Raw genomic sequence first — 13544 nt, forward strand, 5'->3', positions numbered from 1 at the left:
GAACTTTTTGTTAGAATGAACATTTAGATTTACCATGGTAATGGTAAAGTCTCTCATGGATTGTAGCTTTTAAAAATGTAATAATTATAACCTTTATTGTGGACCTTAGTCATCCTTGTATGTGACAGATTGTAAAGCATAACATTCTTTACTGAACAACTTTCTTTTTTGTCTGTTTTGAAATATTAATTATTGAGAGAATTGTTTAGCAAAGAAATTATACAAAGAAAATAAGACCGCCATTTCTGTTGAATACCTGATACTGAAGCCAATGAAGCTTAAGTAAATAAGGAAATGAAAAACAATTTGTCTCAGTTTTAAGCTTATATTTATTAAATGAACATGAATGCAAATTAGTTTTTAACATCTCACATGAGGCTGCAAGTCACCTTTTCCTCTGGAAAGAAAATCATATATAAAAATTATTATTGCCTTCATTGTTTCTAACACCACGTGTCTCATTCATTCAGTGCGTCATGCCGGGAGTGCCCTCGCTTCTTACTCTGTCCGTTGAGGGCGACGAAGAACCCGTCTCGATTTTAAAATGCACAAGAAACTTTGGTAACCCGTGTTCCTGCGGCTGGAAAAAGTTGGCACAAAAGTCTCAACTTCTTCCCAGTGGTGTCCGATGTTGAGGAAGGGACGAAAACAAACGAGTAAACGTCAGGAAGCCACACCAGAAGCCCTTACAAAACCTGAAAACGCCAGGCGGCCTGGTCTTTGTAGTCTAAGCAGTCGGCCGCCGCGGAACTGAAGTTCAGTTTCCACGATGATGCCACGGCAGCCTGCTCTTTGTAATCTTTGTAATCCAGACAGTCTGAGGAGCTGAAAGGCAGCCCAGTGCCGCCGTACCCCTGGTGAGGGTGGCTCTGCCCGATGTGGTGATGCGGGGCGGTGCTCAGCTGTGTGTGATGGGCGTGCGGGTGATGGTGGGCGTGACCTGGCATGGGCGCCAAGTAGGATCCGCAGTCCATGCCTCCGAAATAAGAGGCGGCGTTCGAGGTCGGGTAGCCCTGGGCGTAGCTGGGAGCCTGGTTGTAGGGCATGGGATACGACGGCACTCCCGTGGAGCCGCCGGCGCCCGAGATGGCCCTCTGCATGCAGGACGCACTGGCCGGGGGGGAGATGTCGGGTAGCGAGGGGGGAGCAGGGAGAGGCGAGACCGGAGCGGGACTCCAGATGGACGAGACAGGTGTTGTTCCTGAGGACGAGCTGTTGATCAGAAGGCCGGAGGGGTTGGAGCCTGAGGACGAAGACGAGGACGACGAGGAGACGGCGGGAGGAGTGAAGTGGCCGCTGCTCTCTGACCCCGGGCTCTCACGGGACGGAGAGGGTTTCTTTTTCGCCGGACGGATCTTTGAATTGCCGCTGCTCTGCTGCTGCTGCCGACACTTCGCCCTTCTGTTCTTAAACCAAACCTGTCAACAAATACATCACGGGATAATGATTGATATGCTTATGGATGGATTGGAAATGACCTAAAATGATACGAAAATAACTGCACTGATACTTTCCGATTAGATCAAAATTTGAACTTTGAACTAACTTTGCAACATCGACACTTACTGAGTTGAACTGAATTGAGTTGAATAACGACACTATTGTCTTCTGCAAGCTGCTTTATGGCTGAATTGAACTTGTTTCATAATTGAAGAACTTTGCCAATTTGATGCTATAATTGAACTTAATTGGAACAACATTGAACTAAACTGAGCTGAATAATGCCACTTTCAGATGAGAACAAAAATTTAACGTCAACACTGTTATTGAACTTAACTGAAACAATATTGCACTGAATTGAGTTGAATAACAACACTATATTATAGCAGAATTAAACTCGTTTTATAATTGATGAACTGCAACATTGACACTATAATTGCACTTAATTGGAACAACATTGAACTAAACATGGCTGAATATGGACACTTTCGGATGATTACAAAATTTGAACCGAATTGAGCTGTATAATCACACTAACTTTGTAACATCAACACTGTTATTGAACTTAACTGAATCAATATTGAACTGAATTGAGTTGAATAACAACACTATATTATAGCAGAATTAAACTTGTTTTATAATTGATGAACTGCAACATTGACACTGTTACTTAACTTAATTGAATCAATATTGAACTGAAGTGAGTTGAATAACGACACTATTGAATTCTGTAGAGCTGTTTTATAGCTGGATTGAATTTTTCATAATTTTTTTCATGATGAACTGAACTAAACTGAAGCAACATCAAACTAAACCGAGCTGAATAATGACGCTATTAGATGAGAACTTTTTTTTAACTGAATCGACCCGAATAATGACACTAACTTTGCAACATCAACACAGTTAATGAACTGAATTGAACTTTTTTTATAAGATGAACTGACATTTTCAGAACTGAATCAGCACTGAATTAAACTGAGCTGAATAAAAGCACTATTGTCTTTGGTAGAGCTGCTCTACAGCTGGATTGAACTTTGTTTTATAATTGATGAACTTTGCAGCATTGACACTGTTACTGAACTGAACTGAAACAACATTGAACTAAACTGAGCTGAAAAATTACTATTGGATGAGAACAAAAATTGAACTGAATTGAGCTAATGACACTCACTTTGAAACATTGACAATATTATTGAACTGAATTGAACTAATTTCACAATCGATGAACACTGCTTCACTGACACTGAACTGAAACAACATTAAAATAAGCTGAGTCCTCCGTAGAGCTGCTTTAACTTGTTTTATAATTGATGAACTTTGCAACATTGACGCAGTTATTGAATTGAATCAACATAATTGATGAATTTTACAATTCTAACACTTCTTTTCCTGTTTATTAGCTACCTTGAAACAATCTGTATTGTATGCAGCGCTATATAAATAAATGTGACTTGACTTGAAATCTATCAGCATTAGGAAATTAGGACAACGACACCCACCTGCACTCTTGACTCGGGTAAATTGATTTTCAGGGCCACCTCCTCACGCATGAAAATGTCTGGGTAGCGCGTCTTAGCGAACAGGTTCTCCAGTATGTCCAGCTGAGTGCGAGTGAACGTGGTTCTCTCTCTTCTCTGTTTACGAGGATTTGCTGCAATAAGGAAGACATCCAAAGTTACTAAATCAAGTCTAAAGAGTTACATACAAATGTACTTTAAAGGTAATTTGCCCAAAGTGTTATTGAATCATTATCATGCACTGTACTGAGAAGTTATTATATGTTGCTTATTTGAATAAAGATTCTACTCTTTAAAAGTTTATCTTTCTGGGATGCTTACTCGGATATCCCACAGAGGGATGAAGGAGGTCCATGGTTGCCCCGCTGAGCCCCAGCCCGTTCATGGCATACGGGTTCTGTTTGAGGTATGACATCATTGTTGAGCTCCAGAGAGACAGCTGCAGCAAAAAACAATTATTATAAAATGAATAAAACAATAATTTAAAAAAAAGGTGTTGTTTTTAACAAGAGGACTGACAAAGTGAAGCAAATTGCCTGTAATTTTTTATCATACATGCATCCTATCACACAGTGCAGCATAAATAAACAGCATTTGGATATACAGCCCCATTGTAAAAACATGTAAAACACATCAAACGCATGTCACGAGAGTGATCATCAGTCTGAATATGACTAATGTCTTGCCTTTAATGATCTCTTTTTTCACACTCGATTAATCAAGGGCTTCACACACACTAATTGGCCATTTGCATGTCATGCCCTATTAAGCGTTCCTGATGGACACAACGCCGCGAAGCGTTTGATCTTTCCTTTTGTTGGCGGTACAATTATGAATTTACTTAATAGTCGTTTTAATCTAACAGCTGGTAACAGATACATTTAAACGCTAAGTAAATTTGATTTATATATAAAAAATAAATTATTTGCATTAATGATTTAATAATTTAGCTCCAGTCTAAGGAATGACTGAACTCACTATATTGTTCTATCTATCTATCTATCTATCTATATATATATATATATATATATATATATATATATATATATATATATATATATACACACACACACACACACACACACACACGGTAAAAAAAAAAAGTTGCTGCCTTACATTTTTAAGTAGCCTACAATCAGCTTGGGTTTTTAAGTCATATCAACTTAAATTTTAAACTGACTTACAGACAAATGAGTTGAATCTTGTATAAAAAGACCATTGCTTAACTTAGTTTTATTTTTAACGAATATACTGAATTGGTTTTCTAAAATCTTCTGCATTGCCGAGAAACAGCAGCACTGAAGCGCTTGTTGCGGCTGTGGAGGAGTTTTCCGCTCGGGATAAACTCGAGACTTATGCGCATTTGGAATTATTTGGGAGGACCAAAATGTGTTTCGCGGCAATTGTTATGAGGCAATCGTACAAATGTATTAAGACAAAAGTTCTGTAAATGACATGTTGCGCTTTTTCTGGGTCGCTCATGCCTATGAATGGCCCCATTAATCCCACGCTGAGGACAGATAACATGGGCCTAAAGATTCCACAATCGAGCTTTAACTATATGTAAATGACCACCGAGTGTGCAAATTATTCTCCATAGCCATTTAGATTAGACCCAGAGGGGACTCCATTTGCAGAAGAAACCTTATCAACTAAATAAACGACACAAATTCTCATATTCTCCGTGCACACTGAATACTCAAAGTTTGTTAATTAAGACTGCAGTTGCTCTAATATGTTATGAAATAAACAGTAGCTAGGAAAATATTGGCTATTTATATATCTATAGGCAAAATGATTTATTTGTATTAGACCAAATTATTTTTCTTAAAACATCATTCAAATGTAGGCCTACTTAAAGCAATTTAATGAACCCACTAAAAGTGAAAAATTAAGATTAATTGCTGACTATTATTATTATTATATTATTATTATTTATTGCACTTCTAAATCACATTTAAAAAACGTATAAAATCTGGTCGGAATGACAAACTTTTGTGACAAAATGATGTTGTTAAAATGAATAATAGGCTACAATAACAATACAATCATCCTTTGCATTTAGATACTTAAATATATATTTAAAACATTTCTACTGTACCTTTTATCCTTGGTCTTCTGTGCTCTTTTCTTTGAGATCCACTGAAAATCCACAAAACCAAGAAACACTTTTTTTTTTTTAAGAGAAATCTGAATTCCAGCTGGTTGGAATTGTAAGAAAACGAATTAGCCGCAAACTTCAAAAGTTCCCAATATATTCACAAAGTCCGTTTGCACTGAGTAAGATGTGGCTCGTTGTATCCACGCGTAATATGAAGGTGATAGCCAATGCTGACGAATTGAGATTGATCACCTTCTTGATGGCCTGTCCGTCTATGAGCAAAAGACACCTGCGGACCCGCCCACCACAGCCAATCAGAAGTCTCGCCTGTCCTTACAGACGACTGCTCTAGCCAATCAGAACGAAGAAGTGCTCATTAACTCCTCCTTTCGACGTGACGACATATTAACCTGCCGTGTGAATGAGCGAGTCCCGAGAGAGTAAACTATTTGAATACACTTTTAATTCGAGCCTTAAGTGAGCGTAACTCTGCGGGAAAGGAAATACGAATGATAAGACAGCAATTCGTAAATCGATTTACCGTTTGGTCGAGGAAAATGCGTAGTGTTTAGAGACGAAATCTTTTCTGAGCACCAAGGCCCATCAACATGCATAAAACAATTTCATCTTCACATTTGCATTAAATAAAAGTTAGCTTAAACCTAAACGAATTATTACAAGCATGTTTCAATTGCTCATAATTTTAAATGAGATGGTGACAAACAGTTTTAGACATGCGCCTTCCTTCCTTGCGGCCCAAATAGCCTAGGCCTATTTATTTAAATCCGGATTTATTTATTACAAAATATATATAGCCTATATTTTATTATAAAAATATTTAGCCTTATAGACTAGCCTACAATTCATGCAAAATTAGCGAATTTAGTTTCAGAACTAAATAGCCTAATTTCCGTCTTCTTTTTTTTTTTGTGAGGCTTTGACTAATAGGCCAAGTTAGGCTAACCGTGCGAAGAAAAACCGATATTAAAATGATGACATTCTTACAAAAATAAACCTTGATATAAGTAGGCCTAGTTTTATATGATCACGTGGGCCTGTTATTAAGAAACATAAGCAGTGAAACTATTCTTAAAAAAAAACAAAAAAACATCTAGGCCTATTTGAAAAATGATTTGTCTGCCAAATCAAAGTCAGTGTGGCGTAACCAACGGGTAGCCTAGATTTCTGTTGAAAAAACAAAACATAAAACAGAAGTTAAATAATTCTGACGTTTTAGTTGGAAGCCTAACAAACTTCTTGATGTCGACTCAATGTAACAAATAAATAAATAAGAATACAAGTAAAACACTCATGTTTTTAAGAAAAGTATGCTAGTAGGCCTATACTTTTATGACATTTTAGTGTGCTAAATTATTCTATGTAGCCTATAGAAAACGGCCTATAAACTTAAAATATAAACAAAGATTTTAATTAGACTAATAATCAGCTCTTCATGTAAAGTTACGGATATGCGAATAAGTTAAATAAATGGATCATTAAAAATTATCAAAAGGGCATTGCATATTTACACAGTTATATTACCAGATACAATTATAGCTCAGATCTGGCAATATACTGTCGCACCCACAACGATGAGACACATTAGCCTACAACAAAACTTCCTAAACAATTTTGCGTGCATCAAAAGCTGTAAAAGAGGATCGATCCCGTAAAATCAAGATATCTGCTTCTGCTGGCACTAACCTATTGTCCAGGGGTATTTGTGTAATCCCAAAATGCAGTAGAGTTTCCTGAGCAGTATAAACCCGTAAAGCCGTGGGATCAGCCGGCCTGAAGCGAGTGTGTGTGTGTGTGTGTGTGTGTGTGTGTGTGTGATTGGTCTCTTTGCCAGGCGGATTGTCGTGTCTCTTGTAAATTGTCGGCGCTTATTAAAACGATGGTGCATAAAATCCCCTGTAAATCCCAGAGTTGTCAGAAAGCGCGAGCGCAGGACGCGTTGATCTGTCACTCACCGGGACTTCGGGGAAAAGAGGAAGAAGAAGCGGGAAAGTTTTAGGTTACACCTGGATTGCGGAGTTCATGGAGGAGGATCAACAGGTATAGCCTAGACTTCACAGGACCAGCTTTAAATCATAAAAGTATGATATGAGATTTCCAAAAGCACTAGACTTCTTTTCTCGGTTTAATCCACTTATATTTTACAGCCTAAAGGCATATTTACGTTTTATTTTAAATAAATCGGTAACGAAATGTTGCTCTTGTAAGAAGTTGAAGTTCTGTTGACAATATTCATCGAAAATAAAATAAAACGTATAGGCCTACTTCTGAATCGAAGAAAAAAAAAAAAACTTTTCCTGTGTCGTTTTTGTTCTAAATTGTCTAACATAAAACAGTTTTTTGTTTTGTTTGTTAAATTTTAGATGTAGATTTTAGATGTACTAATGTAAGATAAACCTTAAGATGTCTACATACATTTCTATTCTAACAACATCATTTTAGATTTTAAATAGGCCTATTTATTAATTTAGGCCCTATTTGTTTGTTTTCTTTTTCTCATGAGAAACAAAACATTCACTGTAAAAAAAAGTTGCTGATTTAAAATACAATCAACTTGTATGTTTAAGTCATTTCAACTTAAAATACATTCAACTGATTTGTTGAAAAAAAAAAAAAGTGTTGAATCTTAAAAAAAAAAAAAAAAAAAATATTGAATGAGCTTAAACAATGTAAAAGCATATGTTGTAATAAAAAAAAATCTGGACTCTTAAAATTTCATGAAACTTCAGTTCAAACATGCCTCAGATATTGGTTTGCATTGTTATAAAATACTGATCCAAAACTAAATCCAATACCTTGGAGAGATAAGCCATGCTTTGATTGATATAAGATATGGGCCTAGTTATCCAAAAATAAGATGAATTTTGGTGTCATAATGCCTTGGACACCCCATATAGTTGGTTAAAAACAGTCAAAAGTTACTTTAAGAGAAATGTGCACATATAAGAGCACACAAGCACCGTATCAAAGAGACTTAAGAGATAAATGACAGCAGTGATTGTAGAGCTCACTAACTGATCCAAGCTTTTGTTCAGGGGAAAATTCAACTCCTAGCTGCCAGAAAACACAAGCTCTCGCCCGCAGCCTTCAGCTGATCTCAGTTCAGAGTTTGCATTTTAAACCCAGATCAGAACTATAATCGGAGTCCCTCAACACTTAACCTCAATACATTATTCAGAGGACTAATTTTAGGTTGTCTGAGTTGTGTAACATTACAAACATCACACACACGGTTCTTTATCGGCATCTCGAGGAAGCTTTAACATCCACGGAATCTTTCCATTCCACAAAAGGTTCTATATAGTGTAAAAAGTTCTTCAGATTATTCAAATGTTCTTCACACTGAAGAGAAAAAAGGTTCTTTTAACATCTGTTCACTGAAAGGTTTGAGGAACCGAAAGGGTTCCTTTTGGAACCTTTATTTTTAAGAGTGTTATTGAGACTTTTCCAGCTGTTCAAGATAAAACTAAAAAAAAGTTACAGTGATTTAAAAAGAAAGAAAGAAAAGAAAATACATGACATTTAAAGACTTTACTGATTAATTTTCCTTTTCCATGTTTTTGACTGTTGGGACCCTTATATATGATCATGCCTATTCAGATACTTATATAGAATTCAGTCCAATGTAGGCCTAATGCAATTTACATCATGAATGTTATTAATTACATAACATTACGTAATGAACCTGATGAAAGAAAACTGTTTCATGTGATGAATTTCTAAGCAAAAATATTTATATATATATATATATATACAGTTTTTATATTAAATATATATTTATAGGCTATAGTATATTATATTAGTTTTTATAAAATATTATATTTTTTACAGGTACACACACACACACACACATATATATATATATGTGTGTGTGTGTGTGTGTGTAATCATTATTATATTGTGATTTTTATTAGTTTTAAAAAATATATATCTATATAATTTTTATTTATTAGTTTTATTTATTTTAGCCTGCTACAGGTTAAACTAAATGAAAATGAGAAATGCTGCCTTGGCTATTAGCTGAAATGAAATAAGTTGTATATATTACATTATTTCAGTTAACGTTTCTTTTAATGGTTTTAGTTTTAATGGTAATATCCCTGGTGACGTCACTTAATGATGGAGGGTAAAAGCCAAACACTCACTGTGAGTGTGGACATGAAGATAATGGAGAGGAGGGAAGAGCAGGGGAGTGTGGAGCTGTCAATCACAGCACAGGGGTCCCGCCCCCCTCATTAGGAGGGTAAACAGAAGGGAGGAGTGATGAGAGATAGAAGGAGAGAAACAAGACTCAGGTGGAGAAACCAGATACACGGCTTAAACACACACACGCGCACACACACACACACACACACACACACACACACACACACACACACACACACGCCGCACACACACACACACACACACACACACACACACACACACACACACACACACACACACACACACACACACACACACACACACACACACACACACAATCATTCTTACATATTTAGGTCTTTAGACAGCCGGATCTACATCTAACACGGATGGATCTCTACCTGTCATGATAATATAAAACTCTCCTGATATTAGAGTAGCAATTACAGAAGAATAAAATAAAGCGCATTTTATTACCTTTTGGAGCTGGGAAGGGTTCAGTTTGAGCGGATGTTTTATACCATCATCATCACTGTCTTCTTCAGAGCTCCTTTCCCAGTACATTCAGCATCTGGCCCATATTCGCCATCTCAGACATATTCTCAAAACTATCATTTTCTATAACTATCAAAATCAATATTTTGATCGCTGACAGCTTCTTCTGCAGATCCACCATCAAGTGACAATGACAGTAATATTTGATTGCGTTCAGTACTTGCTCTGCAGTAAATCACTGAGCCATTTCAAGTTTTGCTGATGATTCTTCCTATTCTTTTGTTTTCTGCCTGCTGTAACTATGAGTGAAACGTCAATTTATCATTGTGTACCAGACATTGCCACCTTGTGGAATAAAGGTAAATTGCACTTATTCGGTGATCAAAGATTCAATTATTGTTGTGCAGAAAAGATATACTTACGCACTGTTACACACCTCGTGTCGTTAACGACCCTATACAATTTATACAAAAAAAAAAAAAAAAAAAAACGAATGGGAAATTGAAAACAGGCATTCTTTAATAATTGTACTATTTTTTTCTTGTTATATTGTTTATAATGAATTGATTGAGAAATACTAAGAAGGTTGATATCTAACTTTAAAAAAATGAATGAGGAGGAGGGTAGTCAATGACGTCCCGGGTCACTAAAGACCCAAGTTATGCGTTTAAGGGTTAAAAGCATCTTAGCTGCTATATAACCTCAAAAAATGAAAATCTTGAAATTATTTGCGTGTGACAAACTGATATTGCTATTCAATGAATAATGACTCAAATTTCAGTCTGTCTCTCAAGTGACTTCATTGAGCAACACTTTTTTAAGGTGACATAGTTACACGTTACTACATTTCATATAACAACAGTAAATTATGCATAGTTACAAGTAACTAACCCTATAGTAAGTGCATGCAATTAATATTACTCAGTCCTTATTTGAGTAAGTACAATGTAACTACATCACTTTAAAATAAAGTGTAACCCTTCATTGCAAAATTTCTCTTTTTGTGTTCCGTTGTAAAATAAACAGCCTATGGGTTAGGATCAACATCAGTGTGAGTAAATGACAGAATTTTGATTTTTGCCTGAACTATTCCTTTTCAAGCCAAGTTCATTTCTGTCACTCCAACCGTCCACCTATATCCCATCTCAGCATTTCAACTACATCTCAACACTTGCTAACAAACACAAGTGGTTCATCTCAACAGGAAGTGCACAAGATTTAGCTGCCAAAAGATGGAAGAGTGTTTCGTTTCCTTCAGGTCTGTCTTTCTAGGCTTGCGAAGACTTACGTTATAACTTGCATGGCTGCCATAATCCTTCTCTCTGTCTAACAATGCGGTTCACTGGTTACCATGTGAAGCTCACACAGCCCCTCAAGAATGTGCAGGTTCAGATCCTCATGACCCGCCCCACCGAAACGAGAGAGAAAACAAAAAAGAGAGGGATTAAGACCTGCCTGCAGGACCCAACGGAGAGGAGAGGGGAAACTCAAAAGTGGGTCTATTGATAGACAGTCTCAAAACTAGTTTCCAGTGAGAGGAAAATGCCATCTTGGCTGTCGTGATATTGATCCAGTCGTGTAAATTGCAGAAAGCAATTAGATTTGTGCTTCCAAAGCAGAAAAATAAAGAAAAGTGTTAAAGTTTTAACTGCTTTCAGGTTGTCATGACACTGAATAGGCATCTTGTTTTCTATTGGCTAAGTATGAGAATTAATGCAACATGACACTTGCATCTTTGCGGTGTAAAGGCAGCTTTAAATATAGTATTTTAAACATAATATATATATATCAGTCAATTAATCACAGTTAATTGCATCTAACAAACGTTAAATATAAATATGTATATATATATATATATATATATATATATATATACTTATTTTTTCTTACTAAGTTATTGTTTGGCAAGTAATTAGTTAAGTTATTCATTAGTCCATTTATTAATTATTTTATTAATTAATTAGTTAAGCTATTAATTAGTCAAGTTATTAATTTAAATAAGTTCACATTTTAGTTAGAATTAGAATTGATCCATAAAAGTTACGGTTACACTTTATTTTAAGGTGTCATTGTTACAGTGTAATTATATATTTAAGTACTGAGTAATTATAATTAACTACATGTACTTACTATAGGGTTAGGGTAGGATTAGGATTTGGTTGAGGGTTAGTTGCATGTAATTATGCATAATTTACTGTAACATATGTAACAAGGACACTGTAAAATAAAGTGTTACCAAAGTTTCATACAAGTTTTAGAATGTAATTGTGGAACATCAATGCATCCTTGACTATGAAAAATACTTCTGAATGTGTAATTTCTATAAATATCTATGGTGCCAATAACATGTGGAAATTGCAGACATAAGGAAAACTCTTAAAAATCATAATTTGTTAAAAAAACATTAGAAACACTGTAATAAGTGAAAATTAGGAATTTAATTTAACGGGCCATTTCTACCTCACATAATCCTTAAAAATGACTTTGGTGGATGTATCTTACTGTAGTCAGACTAATTCAGTCATATTTAATAACAGTTCACATTTGCAGTTGTCCAACAGGTCACTTTGTAACCGTGTTCATAAACGTGAGCAAACAGCAGTCACTTCCTCCTCGTATCAAAGCACCTACTTAATCTCTATTTCATAATCTCATTACTCGATATCACACCAACAGATTATGAGAGCCAATCTCCTAATTACCATGTTAAAAAAAACACAGCATTAAAGTGAATTGAAAAAGTTAAGCCGTCCGGTCATCAAACTAATTGCAATCTATTGATTATGGATCTGAATCTTTATCTTGAGCTCAGTGGATTCACCAAGGCAACCGATGCGGCGCTGGCAGGTTGCCATACAAACGTCAGAATCGATCAGATGGAAATGGACTGTTTAAAAAGGCTGAGCGACATATGGACGAACCCACTGGAATAATGCTTTTATACAGGCCATTCCTGCCCCGCTACTGCTGTTCATAATCAGTGGCCAGTGTGTTTTGCCTGGGTTAAGCTGGTTATTGTCACTGAAACATATGACAAATACAGATAACAAAGACTCTCGTTTATGTAATCAGTGTTTTGTTCTCAGCATTTTTTAAAATCCTTTAGTGTCCCAAGGCAATTATCCGTCGGGAACCACTGATAAACCAACTGCAAAGTGCAAAACCAGGTGACATCTATCTATATTCAGGCAAATGCATCATTAAAAAACATCAGCTGATAACCATGTTGTTGTTTTTCTTTTTTTGGGGTGGGGGGTGGCTTGTTTTACATCATTGTGTACAATAATTCTGTAAAATAGTGCAATTTTCCAAACAAAAACAAACAAATAATATATATATATAAATAAAATTAAAATAATTTTATTTAGCTTTTATGTATTTATTATTATTACTTTTCTTTTCTATGTATATATATATATATATATATATATATATATATATATATATATATATATATAAAATATACAAACTTGCCCTCTCTCTCTATATATATATACATATATATATATATATATATATATATATATATATATATATATATATACATACACACATATATACATGTATACACACATACATACATATATACACACATATTATATATTAACAAACTTTTATGTTAGATGAGATTAATCGATTTGACAGCACTAAATATATATATATATTAAAGTCACTATAGAATAAACTCAAATACAATAATTTAACATCTGTTTTTGCAATTTTGCTCTTTCAGGCTTTCAAAATGTAAGTGTACGCTAATAAAAATATAAATACTAGTTTTCTATATTAGTTGGCTCAATATTAGCAGTTATCAATTTATAGTTCAT

The 13544-nt window shown here is 35.3% G+C and overlaps 1 protein-coding gene across 4 annotated transcripts in view; it reads right to left on the reverse strand.

The window, feature by feature from the left end:
• Nucleotides 1-312: 312 nt before the first annotated feature.
• otx2a (orthodenticle homeobox 2a) overlaps nt 313-13544 on the reverse strand; it is a 57419-nt gene continuing 44187 nt past the window's right edge. For 3 of the 4 annotated variants that reach the window (XM_079895829.1, XM_079895826.1, XM_079895828.1), the window contains exons 2-4: nt 3279-3396; nt 2940-3091; nt 313-1418 (exon numbers count right to left, since the gene is read on the reverse strand). In XM_079895829.1, the coding sequence (XP_079751955.1) occupies nt 687-1418; nt 2940-3091; nt 3279-3375 (981 nt within the window). In that variant the 5' untranslated portion in view covers nt 3376-3396 and the 3' untranslated portion in view covers nt 313-686. Of the gene's footprint in view, nt 1419-2939; nt 3092-3278; nt 3397-5058; nt 5305-13544 lie in introns of those variants that run through there. The other variant, XM_079895827.1, reaches the window with a different exon arrangement.

Source organism: Squalius cephalus, assembly GCF_949319135.1.
Source record: "Squalius cephalus genome assembly, chromosome: 2".
Taxonomy (NCBI): Eukaryota; Metazoa; Chordata; class Actinopteri; order Cypriniformes; family Leuciscidae; genus Squalius; species Squalius cephalus.